The sequence below is a fragment of the Chaetura pelagica genome, unplaced genomic scaffold, assembly GCF_000747805.2.
Source record: "Chaetura pelagica isolate M959 unplaced genomic scaffold, ChaPel_1.0 scaffold343, whole genome shotgun sequence".
In the NCBI taxonomy this organism is placed as follows: Eukaryota; Metazoa; Chordata; class Aves; order Apodiformes; family Apodidae; genus Chaetura; species Chaetura pelagica.
The window spans coordinates 2,042,769-2,061,831 of record NW_009952873.1 but is presented as its reverse complement, the minus strand read 5'-3'; the positions used below and the strand labels follow the sequence as shown (position 1 = coordinate 2,061,831).

At 40.0% G+C, this 19,063-nt stretch overlaps 1 protein-coding gene across 2 annotated transcripts in view; it reads right to left on the bottom strand.

Annotated features, from left to right (window-relative positions):
* Positions 1 to 5,817: 5,817 nt before the first annotated feature.
* Positions 5,818 to 19,063, bottom strand: part of ERC1 (ELKS/RAB6-interacting/CAST family member 1) — a 269,913-nt gene continuing 256,667 nt past the window's right edge. For both annotated transcript variants that reach the window (XM_009995202.1, XM_009995203.1), the window contains 2 exons: positions 17,395 to 17,583; positions 5,818 to 5,955 (listed from right to left, as the gene is read on the bottom strand). In XM_009995202.1, coding sequence (XP_009993504.1) covers positions 5,818 to 5,955; positions 17,395 to 17,583 — 327 coding nt within the window. The remainder of the gene's footprint in view (positions 5,956 to 17,394; positions 17,584 to 19,063) is intronic.

Below are 19,063 nucleotides of genomic sequence, written 5' to 3'. Positions count from 1 at the left end.
ATTATTTTAGTGAAATTCTTTACCCAGTCTGACAGGTGAAGTGATTTGCATGGGTCTTTGTGTTCAGGTTATATTCTCATTTAGCCTCATGTTGTTTATTCTAGGCAGTGCAAGTCTTTGATGCAAGCACAGCAGAAGGTGGCTGCTAGTCCTCTCCTGTACCATAACCCACAGCAGCTGCATGAATGACCACTACCCAACAAAAAGAAACACAACTTTGATAATGGACCTACACACAACCACCTGCACCAGCTGATCTGCACTTGCACGTGTCCCTGGTATCGACGGGTGTGACTGAGAAGACAGGGAAGATCTGGACAAAGCATATGGCCCATTTACATCAGTGGTTCTTATCTTAATGGACAACTAGTGTTGATAACTGTTACCAGAAAAGACTGGTTTCCAAAAATAGTTTTATTCTGCCCATTTCTGTATTACACATGTACAGTATAAACCTGGGAAAGCAGGAATTTATACAGGGTTTGTAACATTTCCTAAGAGGCCAAGCTGCCTTGGACCTCAAAAGCCTGTGAAAGGCAACTGGTTATAATTATAAGCCCACAAATCCATTTCCATACAAACCCAAGAGGAGGAGTCATGGCTTTGTTGCTTTTTTTACTTGAATTCCTTTTGATGAAATTTATTTTTTATATATTTTTTAAAACACATCTTTTTCAGTTCTACTACTATCTTTTTTTAATCCGACAACAGACACAGATTGTTGGTAACTGCCCCAGCCTTAGGACCACACAGACAATATCGACAAGCAGAAAACAAAACAGGAAAAAACACCCCTGAAAAAGTCAGGAGAGATACTGATGACGGGGTTACAGCACTCACCACACACACTGGAAAAAGTCAGGATTTCTGTGTTTATGCTTTTGACACTAAAAAATCTTGAAACAGTTTTTCTTTTTTCTTTTTTTTTTTCTTTTTTTCTTTTTTTTTAAATACTCAGCAGACACAGCCATTTTGTTCAGAAGGATTTGCTGTTGCGTAAGGTTCCTTCCATTTATGTGGGAAAAAACCAACAATTAAAAACATTATTTTGTTTAAAACCCCCCTGACACTCCTTCTCCTTGCCACGCTGACAAGACGGGCTGGCAGAGCTGGCCTTGCCAAGGGTGATGCCCCCTGCCTGACCCTCCCACCCCACCAGCTTCGCTGGGGCAGTGTTAAGTTATCCGCAGCCTTCCACATCCTCTCCTGTTCCCTCTTGCCATGAGGGCATTGGGCTGAGCAGAGGCTTCCTTAAACATCAGACACCTTGACTGTACTATTTCCCTTTTGCATTTCATTGGAGCCATTGGAGGACTACACACACTACTCACACAGTGACGTTTTTGCTTTAAAATGGTATCAGGATGTGACTCTCAATGTCCCTTGCAAAAAGACCCCTGCAGCGGCAACGACTGGTAATTAGTACAGGAGTGGGGACTCAACCCTGTCAACCTTCTACCTGTTGTAGAAGTTTCCCAACAAATTGAGCGTTAGCAGCAGAACGGGTGGGAATTACAGGGCATATGAAAAGTGGTGCCCCTTTGGTTTGCGAAACATATGTCTATGAGGCTCATGACATTAATGCTCCCTTGTGCAAAATACCGAGAGCCCTGAAGTACCAACACGATTGGTTAGAGAAGGGATATTCCAGGCCTGCAACCAGAAACTGCACACACAGTTTTGTACATCACGTCAAACCTTCACCATCCATCCCCTGAACTTGGCAAAAATCAGATACTCCAAAGAGGGTTTGGCATTTTCCGGAGGGAAAGCTGGTTAAAGGCAGTCGAAATGAGAGAGAATACTAGAAGCTCAGAGCTTCGTTTGGGAGCACGCCAAGCAATTCTTCTTCCAATTGCAAACAGTGCTCATGTCCTCACCCTGCAATTCTAGTGTTGTAATGTCCTTTTAGTGTTTTACATGAAGCTGGATTCAGAGGAAAAGATGTACTGGGACTTGTGAATGTAATCAACAAGCGTGGTTGGGGTGTCAGCTTTTACCCTATATGTGGGCTTCAAGCTTGAGTTACTTTTTAGCCCAAACCCAGCTCAAATGACCTATCTAATTTTCTGAAGACAGCCCTTCAAGTCCTTACATCTCTCAGTTTCTCTAGAAACGACAGCTTGAAATAAAAAAAAACAAAACACTTTAGAGTAATTAAAACTTTCACAGTTCCCCGTAGCAAATGGAACATCATTCAACAGGAGGAGAAAAAGCAAGTTTCCCCAGGATCGCTGGGAAGGGTCCCTGAATTTCCCAGAGCTGCTGCTTTGTAGGACTTGTGTGCTAGGAAACTGCATTTGCCTGGCTGCTGACACCTGGGTATAAGATTTTAGAAGAGCAGCGATGGGTTAGGCAACTGGACGAGTATCACAGTATGTGCACACATACTGCCCATCTGTCATGTGCCTGACATGCAATTTTGTGATGGATTACGATAACAAAATCCCTTTGTTGCCATAAGGCCAATGGTGTGGCACTCCACACAAGCAAAAAGAAAAAGCTTTCACTGGTCACATTCAGCATTAAATCGTGGCCAGCAGCACCTCCCAAATCACATAGTTCCTCAAGCTATATTCACTATGACAAGATCTCTGTTGACACAGGTTCAAAGAGATTACCTGAAATAGTTCAATAGAGATAAGTTGGATCAAGTCTGCTCCTAAATGAGATCTTCTCTCTCCCTGAAAGCCCTTTACTGAGGTCTAAGATCAATGTTTAAGATGGGAAGCCTAGAAGACTTAGAAGATAACAGTGGTTAACGAGAAAAATTGAAAAGGCCCAACAATCCAGATGGGAGAAACAGCAGGTGTGTGGCTGGGAGATAAAAGACCAAATGGCCAGCGTGAAAACTAGCCAGGCTTGACAAATCCTCTCAGGGAAGAGGCTGGGAGATATGTAAACAGTGAGATTCACCTGGCGGCCGATCCTGCACACGCTGTCATGACAGCAACGTGCCTTTGGCTGGGGCACTTTCAACTCCAGAAATGCATCCCCAGACTGGCAGCTGAGTTAAAGATGTAGAAGAACCAGCACTGAAACTTGCAGCTTTCTTGCAATGTGTGGGCAATGCAGAGAAACCGGGGAATTGAAATAACATCCCAAAGTGATCACCTCCTGTTCCCATCCCCTCCCCCTGCCTGCAGCAGAAATGCTATCAAGGAACATCTCAGTAAGAGGTTTACAAGCGGGAGTCATTTGAACCATCGATAAGGGAAATTCCACAGCTTCTCACAGAGGAGGGATTGTTTTACAGCAGGGAACCAGGGCAGCTGGAGATTTGACCATATAAGTTAATGAGATAGTCAGGAGTGGTGGTGGTGGTGTGATGATGTTAGGCTGATGGCTCTGATGCTTTTACAGGCGGCATTAAATTCCTTGAGTGAGTAATTAGGGGTGATGAAGAAAAAGCAAGAGGGAAGATTTCAAAACAACAGCTCCTATCGAAACATGCTGACTCAAATAATGGGACCAAAGGGGTGGTTCTGGGATGAGGCACGACTCAGTGGTATGTACACTCACTGTCTACATGTCTTCCGGTGTTCCCTTCATGTACACATTCAGGTTCCCATGACCCTCCTCAACCATGACAAAAAAAAAGATTCAGACACAGGCTGCTACTACAGCCAGAACTAAAGTTACTTTTCCTGATTTGCAAAGCACTGGCAGCTCAAAACCTGGAAAACATACAAATCACCTTTCTTTGGAGACTTACATATTAATTCCTAGTGCTCACCATGGTTATGGATCCAGTTCCTTCTGCTGAATCATTACAGGAGAATGAATTGGGATGTGATTTATATAAAATCTGTTAGATTTCAAAAGAGTCTACAGGTATGTAAGGTTTCAATTTTGCTTAATTTACAGCGCTTGTTGGAAAAAAAAGACAGGGTACATCTTCCCTTACTCAAACTTTTGCTGATCTCCTTTCACTTTGGAAGCAGTTGGTCACTGCTTAAGATCAAAATAAGGTCTAACAGACCTGTGAAAGGGAACTGCGCTGTAGATTTGAAAGATGTAAGAAATGCAGTTTTCCTGAAAGGGCTTGGAACATTTTCCTTAGCATAAGTTTAGCGATTAAGCTCAAAATGTAATAAGTCATATGGAATTAAACTGCAGGCTCTGAATGGAAGGTTTACTGAGAGGATTCATAATTAGCTAGTGATTAGAAAACCAAGATTTCTTCCACTGCAGTGTTGATACTCCGTCTCCTTTCCCCTCCACTTATTCTCTTAAGCAACAAGAGAAAGCTAAAGGGGAACAACTCCTTTAAGGAACACAAGGGGAGATGTTGAAGGGGTCTGTCCTGCAGATGCCCCCAGACACACATAACCATTGGTAGCCAGGAAAAAAAACGTGACTCCCCACTAATGCATAGACCAAGAATGAACACCCAAGTCCTACTCATAAAATAGGATTCTGACTTGCTACCACAGTGACAAACCAACCTGCTATTTCAGGTCATATTACCTATCAGCAGGAGCTTCAATGAGTGTCAAAGATGGATGGGAACAAGACTAAGGCCTCTCATATACACATAAGAATTGCACTGATTTAACTAAAGCTGTGATTTTTATATTTATCTTCTCAGCTGGGTGCCAAATCCAGCACAGATGCTCCTCTTTATAAGAATGGGTTATTGCTCTGAACTCAAACTCATTCCTTGTCAAACTAAGCTAAGTCAAAATAAATTAAATTACAATTACAGTAAGAACTAGGTTACCAATTTACCTAACTCAGCTTTAAAATTATACTTTTAAGATAAATGATGCAATTTTCTCATTTACAAAATGCCTAAGAGTATTCTCATACACTAGGCAGCTAGTGTTCACAAAGCTGAAAAATTGGCAATGGACAAACTATACAAGTTAAAGCTTGGATCTGACCTGTTGACCACACCTGCTCAAAGGGAGAGAGCTCTCTATAAAACAAGAACTTAGGAGACAAAGACCTATGATAAGAAACCTCATCTAAAAAAAAAACCCAAGAAATCAACGATGAGAACAGTTACCTGAAAAAATGCCCCACTCAGCACTTCTGAGTCAGATCAGTGAACAACAAAAATCCAAGTGAAGCAAAAAGAAAGTACCAGTATGCCTACCTTGTTTCCCAGCTGCTAGATGAAGTTGACTAAAAGGAAGAAATAGGGAAACTTTCCTTTCCTCTCTCTGTTATTTAAGAATATATGAAACACTGAGACAGGCAGTAAGACCTGAGTTAGCTGATGCTGACCAGTCATAAGCCATAATCAGAGCACACTCAGGTTTGGTTTTAGCACTATGAAATTCAGGCTTTCAGCTTTTGTGAAAAACAAAAACGAAACAAATAAACCCCAACAACAACAACTTAACACAAAAAAACCCCAACAAAACAAAAGAAGAAAAAAAAGAAAAAGAAAGAAAAAAAAAGCAATAAATGAATGAAAGGAAGGCAAGGGCTACCCTTCTGCAACCTCATGGTGAATGAGAGCTGCTTATATGCAATACATCCCCTCTTCTTTGCTCAGTAGACCTGGAAGAGCTGTGGTTAGCTGTATCCAAATGTCACCATTAACAAAGTCAATGGGGAACCAGATTCTAAAGTAGAAAGGCAGTGAGCAGATGAACGCAAACATGACTGATTAACCACAGACTGGAAGAACCTAGAGAGCATGTAGTTTTCAGAGGGTTTTTTTTTGCTTTTGTTTTCTTTGTAAAAGGTGCACCAGAAGTTTATATTCCATGTTCTGTCTTTCACATTCCTATCCACTCTCATTGCTCCTTGGACTGGACTGGGCTTGGCCACGAGGGTGCTGCTCAGTGGGCTAAGTGGCCGAGGTCATGATGACTCCTCAAGCGCATTGACGACTTGCTCCAGGATGTCAGGGCAGTGATCTGCTATCTGCTGTAAGATGGCATTGGCGAACTCCTGCAGCTCCGCGCTCTCCTTCTCGCCCTTTTCTAACTCCACATGGAGCTGCAAGAAACACACAGAGGCATGGTCATTCTCAACCATTAAACATGCTCACAGTATAAAGAGACCTGCCCAGCAGGCTCAGCTCTAAGCTAAGCCACCAGTTTTAGAAAGGGAGTTAGCAGGAGCACAACATGCTGGGCACTTCCAGGACCAGCATCTTCCCTCAGTGACTCCCTCACCAGAACTGGATTGTTTTCCCCTCTTTATTTCACTTTTTCACTCTACAGTACCAGGCTTGTGACCTTTGGTCACATCCACATAGGAAAACTGGCTTAACTGTTCCTAAATAAATTGGTTTATGATAAATCTGATAAAAGCTTCCTCTGTAGAATGTCTTTCTGAAAGCAACAATGTTCCAGAAGCAACACAGCCTTTCACTACTGCATTATTTTAAATAGTTTGATTTTTATTCATAAACAACAGGATGCTTCATAGGACATCACTTCAAAATTACTTCTTATCAACCAATAGAAATGTTACATAATTATACACAATACACTCAGAATTGTCCAGAATTGTGATTTTTCTGCGGATTTTATATTTAAGAGACTGTGTTTCCTACCTCAGTCATAAGATGATTACCCACGATTGTGATGAAGCATACATGGCTTTTGTTTACTAACTCTGCATTTCCTGTTGGATCATTCGTTGTTCAGATTACTAAAACTGGCTCAGAACAAGATGTGGAACTTCAAACTTTCATCTTGTTCATGCTGTCTACAGTCTATAAACAGTTTTTCCAACAAGCAGTGTTACAAGCCATGCCACGCAACATCCTGGAGTACACGTGAACATAATTTTTAGCTCCTAATGCTATTGCCAGAATTAGAGGCCTACAGAGTTTTTATGAAGAGTAGGAAACATCTGCCTTCAGTAACCTGCTTATTTGCCCAGCAACTGGTAAAGCCCATGCTGGCCTGTGAACTGTGCAGAATCCCAAGTAAGGCTGTTACCTGTGCAAGCATTTTAGGGATCACTGTACTCACACTGGTGTGAGGATCTAACAGGACAAGAACCACTATCTCTTACTAGACCAGATGATACAGATAGATTGACTGGACAAGCATTCAAGCAGATACCTTTCATATACTAAATATCCAAGACACTCTTCTGTTATTTCAGTGATATGGTTTTCTTCTAGTAAGGTATATTCTTGATGAAAATGAGATAAGCATATTTATAGCAGGTACAAACACTCAGAGGCATTCTGAAGTTTATTGCAAGCTTCTACATCCAAAGTTCTTTGTCATTTTGAGCAGGTGTAGCAACTAGCTTACCTACTTCTGAGCCTTCTTTTAATTTTTTTTCTAGTATTATCTGTCAGTCCTGTAACATGTCTTATTCCTAAGTGATTCATATTTTCATTGAAACTCTAGTGCTTTAACATATGACATGAAAAGAATGTCAAATTGGAATTTTTCATCCCTGAAGGGACAACTGGTCATTAGCATGCACATTTCTGGATCTGTATTTTGTACTTCTGTGACACTTCTTCTTGTAGGTTTTAAAAAGAGAGAACTGTCAGACAGCAGCACAACAGAGGTCATTTTACCACTGTGAGAGCACGATGCAGTGGGAAAGGTTATTTTTCTACAATTAAAATTCTAATCAGATACAACAGTATGTTTCTGTTTAATGATGGTATCAAGCAAAGCACAAGAGATTGGTACTGCAAGACATACTGCATAAAAACAAACAACCTAAGAAAAGACTATAGAATAAATATAAACACTTTTTAAGGAAGTTATGGGATAGACTTCTACAGACAAAAGCAAGAGAAAGGAAATTAAAAGGGCAAGCCTGCTATGCTACTCCCTTTACTAGGCAGGGTAGCATATAGTAAATTATTTGGGCTTGGTGTGCTGAATGTTTGTTTAATGTGTTCTTATGTGCTTTGTTCCTACTGGCTGCCGTACTCGCAGAACAGCTATAGGAATCCGAGAGGGGCTCCTGCCAAGAATCACAATGCAAAAGCAACCTGATCCTGCTCTGTGGAGTGACATGAGTTGGGGAAGTGGGGAAAACGAGAGGGAGGGGAGCACTCCAGGCCCTGCAAGGGCTCTCGGGGGAGAAGGGGAGGAGGGGGGGAATTCAGCAGAAGCCCATAATGGCTCAGAAATGGCATGGTGTGGATAGGTAATTAGCCTGGTTCCAACAGCCTGGCAGAGCCATTAGTCGGCAACTTGCACTGGATGGATAAGCTTAGGAGAGGTCCAGTCAGCAAGTGGGATCAAAAGTGCCAGCACAACCAGCTAGGAGCTGAGCTGGATATTAAAAGCCAGGGGACTGGGTTGCAGGGACTACCTCTGAGTCTCAGGTTGCTCAGCCCCAGTGATTCAGGTGGCCCCAGTTACAGCAGCCTGCAAACCACCTCAACACAGGGAACTTCATGGGACTGGCTTGGATGCTGAACTCTGAGGCAGGGTTGCCTTGGCTTCTTGAGCTAGGGCAAAGCTTCCACCGTGCCACTCCGCAGGTGGGTGGGAGGTCGGGAGAGGTGGCAAGGGACAGGAGAAGAAATCAAGGATGTCATCCTTCTTTTCTTCACTTGGTTCCCACAAGGGGCCTGGGCCCGCGGGAGAGCCAGGAGAGGGCAGTGTTAGCAGGGAAAGCAGGGCCGGGTCCCAGCAGCTCCTGCACCACCTGCCCTGCCAGCATCCCTCCTCTGGCTGCCTCAGATCAACCCTCCAGGTGAAGCTCCAGGAAAGGCCAAAGCAATTAAATAATCCAATATAAAAGCATCTCAAAGAGATTAACCTTCAAAACTGAAATGGGGTTAGTGGACAAGTGAGAATACTGCAGGATGCTGTCCTCAGCGGGGCAGTACTGCAAAGTCAGGGATAGCTCAATTTCTTGCTGTGCTAGTCAGCATTTATGTATTTATAAGATTCCTTATAAAATCAAGGTAGGTCCAACAAAAGAAGCCCATGCCAAAGCTAAAATAAATCCAATGCAATCAAACAAAAGTCACCAACTTAACCAGAGGAAGAAAATATTTCCAAGACATACGTTTTTGACCATCAAAAGCCCAAAAGGAGACAGCTCTGAATGCTGAAGGCCAGCAATAATACTTTGCAAATTAGCGCAGACAGAAAGTCTACACAGCTGGCTGGCAGATGTCTGTGATGAAATGTCTTTAAAAAAAGTAGCAATGATAGTCTTGCGTTGAGTTTGCTAGCTTTGGAACATCTAGGTTTAATAATGGGATTTCTACTTAAACAAAGACATCTTAATTGACTATGTGGCTGGTTGCAGCATTTCTATATCATGTATGTCATCTCCGTTTGCGTCATTCCTTTCAGAAACAGCTGTGAGCAGCACGCGTCACTCCTCATTGAGACAAGCTCCTTAATGGGGAACATCCAGTTCTCCATGGTATAGCTTGATTCACCTACACGTTTGGCAGTCCAAATTTTAGGGAAGTTTCTCTAAAAGCACTGCTATCAATTCTGCTCCTGGTTTCCCACACTTCCCTCTTGTGAATGCAAATGAAAATGGTGCTGTCTTCCCCATGCCATTTTTCTATGAAAATAAAAAAGTGTTAACTCATTTTTTTCCTGGCATTTTCATCTGAGCATATGAGGAGATCCGTGTACTTGCCTCATAGAAATAACCAAAAAAGAGAAGGCAAGGCCAGATATGTTTTTCTCGATGACGACAAGTAAAAATAGCTCAAAAAGAAAAGGGTAGTAGCAAGGACCTCAGAAGTGCTTCACAGTATTTATCTTTGGCTAGAAGAACAGAAAGGACCGTCAGCATCTCAGGGGAATGGAAGCTTGCAGATAATCTGCAATAGATTCAGATGCTTTTCACCACTGCTGCCTTCCTTCCTGGGTTTAGAGCAAGTCACAATAGAAATACTTTTCCATTTATAGTTACACTCAATCAGTGAAAAAAATCCCAAACAATTCACCATTAATTTAACTTGCATTGTGCTTCTCTGGTCCAAGATAGTAGATAATTTATTTAAAGATTGACATTTACAGGGAAGATAATAATGGTTTTGTATGCACACTAGGTGAATAGTGGTGCTGCTCTGCAGAGCCTTCCTGACCCTTGCTTTTCCCATAATGTAAACAAAGCAACATTAAGCTAAGATGCTCTAAAATTTATTTCTATGCAGGAGGTTTACTCCCTAAAGTGTTATTTTCCTTTCATTAGTGATTCCACAAAAAACACTGATGAACAAAAGCAAACAAAAATAAAGTAGTATCTCATCCCAGCCTAATAGACAGCAACACTGAATAAAGAATATAAGGTGCTTGTAGAGCATCAAAATAAGACAGTTAAGTGCAGGACTTCTATAAGGCTACAATACCAGGATCTGGAATTATGTTTATTCAAAGTTTAGGTGTTCCTGCTTAGTCTGAAAAATACATTTAGGACCTAAAGTGACAGAAATAAGCATCAGAAAGAAACTAAACTTATTTAATCCTAACCTTTGATTTGTCTCAAAATAGGTTAAACTACACTGTCTCTCTAGGCAAATAGTCAAGACGTTATGCATCTTCCCAGACCAACCAGTGTAAATATGTATGTTTGAAGAAGTGAGAGCCAATTACATACTAATCTATATTTCTCAACTACAGACCTATAAAAGGGCTAAAAGAAAGGATTAGAACTTTAAAAAAACCCAACAATATAAAAGACACCTTTTTTTAGACCCTTAAATGGTTTTGCTCGATATGGAAATTACGTTTTTATGTTATCTTTTTCAAATATTAAAAACACATGCATTTAAAAATTGAAGTAAGATTTCAAATTAAACATTGTCTTTAAAAAAAAATCATGTAAACTTAAATAAATTTTAAATATATTTAAATACACTTGAATACATTTTACAATCAACTTTGAGAAAAACCCTGAAAAAAATTGTTGAGGGGTCTTGCACCATATGTTTGAAATAATTTTGCACGTAATAATTCTATCCTGCAACGCTGAGCATCTCTAAGCTTTGTGAATAGCAGAAATATGTTTCCTTGGTAATGAATTAATTTTAAAAATATTTAAATGGGAAGAAGTGACTGTAAGTTATATTTTGCATTTGACTGGAGAACTTTTCCTGCACTTGTAATACATCCATCCTCCAGAAACTGCAGAAATTATTTCACGGTCAGAGGACATTTTCCTGTTTATGTAAATTCTGCTGCATGTTATACACTAAAATTAATGCTGTTATAATGTACAGAAATTTGGGGTTTTTTTGTGGCTTAGCAGAACAAATCATAGTCATTGCCTGTGCCAAAGGGCTATCTGCTAGGGCCAGACCTTGCTGACCCGAAAAACCCCACAGCCCTAATTCCTAACACCTCGCAGTTCTGCATGACAAAGGGACAGTAGAAAAGAGTCAGGCTCCTCCTAGTTTGAGTTGCCATGCATTACCTTAGGTGTCAGTTTCCTCTCCTGAAGCTGGATCACTAGACACTGCCAGAATTACTCTGATACACCCTTCACGCTGGGCTGGTACCTTTTCCCTTTGCTTCTCTTGTGGGCGACTTAGGCCTTGGCACCCCCACAGGGACTTTGCCCATTTAGTCAAGGCAGCACCTCACAGTCATAAACACAGGGAAAATGCACCTGTCTACAAGGCAAATCTTCACTACCTCTCTTACATATCCTGGCTGATGAGTTTTGGAAAAACATTTTAATTGCTACAACAGAGGGTTGGGGGGCAGTAAATTTTAGACATACCACACACACATATATGTGGAATACTTGGTGATGTCCTGAAAGTCATGCTTTTCCCTTTATATCTCTTTTTAAGTTACGCATAGTTAATATGTGTAATTTAATTAAAATTAGTAATTCCATGCACAAATAAAAATGGAGAATGTTATGGCATTATGGATATGGTCAACTTATGGATAATGTTTGTGACTTCTAGCAGTATTTAAGAACTATGACAGTGATCCTCACCCAAAACACTAATGTAATGTAAAAGTTTAAAAGGCTATAAAATGTAATAATTTTAGAGAGCCCCTTTGACCATTACTTTCTCAGCTAAACTCAGGAAATATATCTGCACATAGAGAAGGATATAAATTGTTGCAATTATTACTTCTAATTTCTAACAGAGACCAGAAGTGGGCTGTTTAACTTTAAAATACATTATGCATTCCCATAAGATTACAAATTAAAAATAAATGACATAAATCAGGTGGGGAAGATAACAAGTTAATGGAAGAGCAGTCAGAGAAGAAAGGCAGGGTAAGCTCTGAAGTAACAGAGTAATTTAGAATGACTAAATGCAAAACAGAGTAATTTCTTTACAGAAACTAAATAAGTTGAGCAATTTCTCACAGATGACACAGAAGTAAGAACACAAATGGAATCTAAACAAATAAGTACACAGGATGTTTATAAAACAGCTATTTGTAACTTAAGAGTAAAGTTTATCCTGCTTACAATATCGCTTGTGGAACAAATCAAAATGTGTGCTTAATACTTTCAAAATTCAGCAACCATGTATGCAATTTTAAAATAGAATTTGAAAGCTACATACAGATGATCTGATGTGCTTTTGTATGAAAAGATTAACATTAGCTTTGCTGAGAGTGAAACATGAATTCTGTGCAATGTAAATTATGCTTCATGGAACCAAGCCATGGCTATTTAGCTGATACAGCAGCTTGTGACTGACACAGTGAAGTGATATTACCACCTTCTTCCTTCTTCTGCTTTGAGCAGCTGAGCAGAAAATACATTCCTGTCTTCTTGGGAGAAGATCAGTAGGTAGGAATCCCTAGATAGTCAGTGCTTTGGCTGAAGCTGGTACAAGGAGAGGGAAGACAACCTTTTCTCACTACAAACGCTCTTCTGTGACCATAAAGATTTTTCAAAAGCCCCTCTCTATATAACTCACAACACTGTGTCAGTGGGCTGAGACAAGCTCCCAAAGCAGGAATCCTCTGAGAGAGCATCTCATGGAAATATACCCGCCCAGGTCCTATAGGTCCTCTTCTGTTGGAAGAAATATTTTTTTCAGAACAACTGCAGGACCTGTTCTGAAATACTGAAGTACTGTGCCCAGTTCTAGAGCCTCCAACATAAGAAGGACATGGACCTGCTGGAGCGAGTCCACAGGAGGGCCACAAAGATGATCTGAGGGCTGAAGCATGTCTCCTGTGAAGACAGGCTGAGAGACCTGGGCATGTTCAGCATGGAGAAGAGAAGCCCTAGGGAGACCTTATAGTGACCTCCCAGTACCTGAAGGTGCTAGAGGAAAGCTGGGGAGGGGCTTTTTACAAGATGGTAGTGATAGGAAGAGGGGTAATGGCTTTAAACTGGAAGAGGGAAGAATTATGTTAGACACTAGGAATAAATTCTTTCATGTAAGGCTGGTGAGACACTAGAACAGGTTGCCCAGGGAGGCTGTGGATGCCCACTTCCCTGGAAGTGTTCGTGGCCAGGTTGGATGAGGCTCTGAGCAATCTGATTCAGTGGGAGGTGTCCCTGCCCATGCAGGGGCTTAGAACTATATGATCTTGTAAGTCCCTTCCAAGCCAAACCATTTTATGATGGTATGACCTATGGAAACTAAGAAGCTCTCCACAATATGAGCTTCTACACATTTTAGAGCTGGGCTTGGAGCACTAAGAAACACTTAACGATACTGTTTAAGCCTACTAACATCTGGTTGCTCACTTTGGTTTTCTCTTTTTACTTTTTTCACAATGCTGCCTTCCAAGCACAGTGCAACACACCACCACCACCATATTTAAATTATAATTTTCAGCAAGTTCCTGTTTCTACTCCATTCTTTCTTTTTTGTAAAGATAAGAGAAAAACAAAAACCTAACTATAAATAAAAATGTTGAACATATAATTATGTTCTTAATGTCATTTCCTTTCATATAGGAATAAAATCCCTTACTTGAAGGTGACCATCTGAAACATGAAGCATAGCAGTAGTTCCACAGAGCCCAAGAATATTAACATAATGATATGTTTAGGACAAAGTGAAAGAAAATATTGTATTTAATAGAAATTGCTAGGATAATGCAATTACTTATAATGAATGAATGGAATTTTTATTTCTCAGTGTTGAGACTTGGAACATTATTTCTTCTTTCTGGTAACTTCAATTTTTCTAATAAGGAAAGTTGAACAGGACATGAACCGATCAAAGAAGAACACTTCCAGAAACAGTGCTGCTTAAATTCTTTGTGGACGTTGGGTCAGAACTGACTTAAAGGAATATTTTCCACCAAAGGAGTAACTTAATGACATGGCTCCAAGCACCATAGATTCTTTATTGTCCACATCTTATTCTGGCATAGTAGTTTAGATTGGGTTTTGAGATACCATACACTCGTGAAGCGCTGCCTTCAGGCCTTCATTACAAATGGACCAAAACTTTACAACAGAAAGTCAGCTTTACAAAATGTCTTTGATAAAATGCTAACAACGAATTATGCAGCATCTTGACCCCTTATTTTAATTAAAATCCATTGATGTCACTAACTAAGGAATATAGCTGAACTTAATGGTAGCATAAATAAACTATTATACATGAGAGGTACCAATTATCCATCAAACTTTGAGAGTCCAGAAAATTATTTTCATGGCAACAAATTCTCCTTAGAATCATGGGTTTGATGCTGGCAGAAGCTTTTACAGTGACTTGTACATTAGCTTCTGCAAGTCACTGGGGATGTGTTGGAAGAGTGAAAAGCTTACACCTACTTCATATTTTACCTACCAGAAAAGGCCACAGAAAACTCCTACTATTTGTATCTGAGCCTCCTCAGCAGGTATGAGAGACCTACAAGGTATATCATGAAACACAGCAAGACCAACCTTTACCAATAGTAGTTGCTGTAGTGGGAAACCACAGCTCCGAAAGCAGGCAGAGGAAAATGAATTCTCAACTATTTATAAAAAAACAAACCAAACAAAACACACTAAATAACCTTATTGGTGAGTGGATACAATGGCATCATTATGAAATATTATTTGTGTTAATTTAAATGTACCCTCTCTAATAATGTTAGCACTTCTTAACATTCAAGAGGATTAATTTTTTCCCACTGAGGCTTGTGAAGCATTATCTACAGAAGATCATATTAGAAGGGACAGGAGAGAATTTAATGCACTGGATTTGAAGTAATTTACAAAACTCATTAAAATTCCAAAGATGCAAAATGGGTATTCTGTGATGGGCTTCTGCAAATCTGGAGAACTGATTCCCACCCCCCCATGGGAATACTTTAAACACAAAGGAAATTCTGCAGTTAGAAACAGAAAAGCGTTATGACTTAAATGAAAAATGTGCTTTGTAAATTGAAATATATCATTAGTTTGTATTTTTCAACTGAAGCTTGTTAAATACAATCTAAGTGAGTATGGGAAAGCAGAAGAGACTACTACATTTTATTTTAGCAGATGTTAGTTATGCATGGGAATCACAAATAGAGCAGTAACTTTCAACAACTGTGGTGACAGCAATTCAGAATTAAGACAATAATGGGAAAAGAGAGAAAATAACATTTTTTTCTCTTCTCCAGCACAACTTACATAATTTTTTTCTCTCACAATTTACGCTTCAGTGCTTTCTTTCAATAAATGTTGCTAATGGATTAATAAAGTTTGCATGAGAAATATTATCTTTTATTAGATCAGTACACAGAACTGGAAAAAACAGATGCTGTTTTGGGCTGACTCTATTCAGAAAGATTGCCAAAGAAAGCCTTTTCTATTTTCTTTATCTACATCTTCTGATCAAATAGAAGATATCACCTATCTCCATAGATCCTGATTATATTAGAAGATCATCACAGCTATAACAGACAAGTCAATTTATTTCAGGGATATTAAAACTTTGCCCACATCCAGCTTTTATCTTTGTTTTCAGAGACACCTCCCATGCATTGCTACAGGTTTTGTCATTGCTGCTTCATCCCAGTCTGACAGACAAGGCAGATTTAAATGGTATGCTCCATGTTTCTGGCTATAATAACAGGAGCCATATCTCTTTAATATATGAAGATGGTATGCACTACACTGAAAAACTTTTAATCCTGTATCACTGATTGTGGAAACCAAGACATACCTAAAATGCTGACTTCAGGTGTGTAGGGGCTACCTTGCTCTGCTGAGAAAAGGAATGTGTCAGGTCCACAGAGGCAAATTAAGATACCGAGTGAGGTACACAACACATCTGAATCAAATAAATGTATGAAGACAGGTACGAAAAGAGATCAACTGCCTTGTACTATTTAGGCCCTGTTACAGGAATATTTATCTCCAGAGGTCTGCTCTTTTTTCTGAATTGTTAGGCATGCTTCTGTTGGCTTCCTGTAACTTGGCTGCTGAATAGCTCTCTCCAATTTTTGGATCAAAATTCAGCTTTGAGTTGAAAGTGCAAGGAAATGAGCTTAAACATTGCAAGAAAAGAAAACCAGAGCTGAAGTGCTCAGGGTAGGCTCAAGATAGTTTCACTGACCTGCAAAACAAACTTTTAACTATATAAGCCTTACACTAGTTTGTGTGCATACTGGATTGAGTTGGGTATAGACATATGAAAGTGAATAATATAGTGAAAGAATTTGCCTTGTAATCCAATGTCAGGGTCAAAAAGACAAAAAATATTTTTGATACAACTAGGGAAAGAAAAGGGAGTAAAATTCTTAAGTTAAAAAGAAAGAGGGAATGAGAAAAAGGGTTTTGGGGAATGATGATTTACAGTACGAAAACAAGAGATAAAAACTTTCAGTGAAAGGATTAAGGAAGGAAAGACAGTCCCAGGGCTGGGAGAAAGGAAGATTATTTCGGTAGCTAAGTTACTGCTAGATTGATAGAAGTCTCTGTAGAGACTTCATCAGATGAGCTGTTACTAAACCCTTTAAGTTCTGTATTCCAAAACTCCTGGAAATACACTGTTGGACTTCTGAAATCACTGTGTTCACGTGTGCATAAGCTGGGGGTACTTAATCTAGTACACTGGGTCCAAATTTTGATTTAGGTATCCAGGTAAGGTTGTAAGCAGAAAAAAGTTACTGGCAGAACATACTGTAACAGAAGTTAAAGACATTGTCTTCGTTTCCATGAAGTGACTCATGAAAAATTGCCAAGTAAAATATAAATGGCTAATGTCATTAAAAAAAGATTTAAGATCCCTAGGACTACCTTAAATTATGTAGAGCAGGTAAAATTTGTTAAAAGGTAAAACATAGCAAAAGTGGTATCTTGCAGTTTGATTTCCCGTGAGTGTGTAGATACATGGCCTCAAGTTCAAATAAAAGAACAGATGAAATTCCATCATATATGGAATATATGATGTTAAATGGCGATGATTCAATAAATTATTGACTCCTTCTGTCTGGTGAAGACTGGATGTTTGCTACCTGTTTTCACCACTTACAGAATGTTTTCCCAACATTTTGGTGTGGCACACCAGCAGTTCAGGCCCTTGTTCAGAGCTTCAGACCACAGACTCACCTGCTCCTGGGTCATCTTCTGCAGCTCTTTCTCCCAAGCTGCCCGGTCATCATCCAAGTGGTAGGAAGCAGGTGGGGTGAGTCCACGCAGAATCAGGGGGTCACGGTCATGGCACAGGGCTGTCAGATGTCCAATGTACAACTTCAACTTGCTCCGATTCTGATCGAGTTCTAAGAGGGGCTGAATTATCTGAAGTAAGAGAACAGAGACAGTGAGGAACATCCTGAGACCTCAGCAGTGGCAAAGGCAAAGATCAACCTCTAAGTGACAGTCTTTTTCAGCTTCATACTGGAAAAAACCTGAACACCCTCCCTTCTCCCAGAACTTCTATTGCACAACTCAGCAACTACCCAGTGGAAGCAAAAGGAAACCAAGTACACCGTGGGAAGGGGATGAGGTGATGATAACTGATTAATATAGGAAATAATGACAATATGGGTGAAAAATGAAACAATATTAAATTGAATGCATTAATGCTGCTGATTATCCAACAGTGCTTCAGTCAGCTATTTCAACTCCCTGCCTTAAGGAAAAGCTAATTTTCTGATAAAAGGTGTCTGTTCACAACTAAGGCAATAGCAATGTAGATTTCAACCCATTTTACCAACAAACTTTTCATTGTAATTTAAGTATGCAATAACATGTTCTAAAGACAACAGTGTCAAAAGAAGCCAAGATGTTTGTTTTTAAGATGAACATATTTCTAATGTAGAAAGTGGATGGAGACATATCTTAACTAGGAAGTTAATATATAGTTTTCCATTGTTTTGATAAGGTAGTTTCATTCATTATGCAAGCTATATTCCATGAAATAGACTAAAAAGCTAAGATCAAAGGACTTCAATAAGTACATTTTATTTAATTATACTTTACCAAATCTGAATTTAATCTTTGTTCCTCATTGCAATCTTAAACTGGAGTCATCCAGTTCCCATAAAAAGTATTTGAAGAGTAATTTTTCATTTGTCTTACAAAAAATATAGAGCTCAAGTGCATAAATACATACCAGTATCTCTCACTATGCTCTCCTACAAGAACACTGTTTCATATTGTTCTAGGTGCTCATGGGCATGTATTGAAAACTGCAGTCATACAAACCTCTAAGGTTTGCAGCTGATGAAAAATGGAGGAAGAATGGGGCTCTGTACCTCCACACCATGAAATGAGGTGCTGAAAGAAGAGGCCCTGATGTGCACCACCAGTGATGAGGGCTGGAAAGCCTTGCCACGATACTGGCAACTTGTCTCTGTGTCCCCAGGCAGGGGCTGCACCTGCTGTTTGTTAGCAGGCCAGGATATCTTTTCAATAGGACACCTCTGACCCTTCTAATGAATGAGGAGTGAGATAATCTCTGAGTCAACAGGAACAGGGTGCTGGCACTACTTTCAACAAAGGCTCTGGCTTCGACCCCTTTTAATAAGCCTGTCAGGGCTGACTTGTTTTGCTTCTAACACTGTTCTACATGGATTAATTTCTGTAGAGTGAGAGGATCTGAGAGCCATGGCTAAGCAGCTAACTAATGTCAGGCCCCCTGTCCTGCAGAGCGTAGCTGCACTCAGCAGCCTACCCCAGAGCATCAGGGTGGCAGCAGCTACAAAAAGCCAGAGAGACACAGCAGCTGTGGTAGAGGAGACAGACAAGAAACCTGCAGAGACAGCGAGCTCATGTG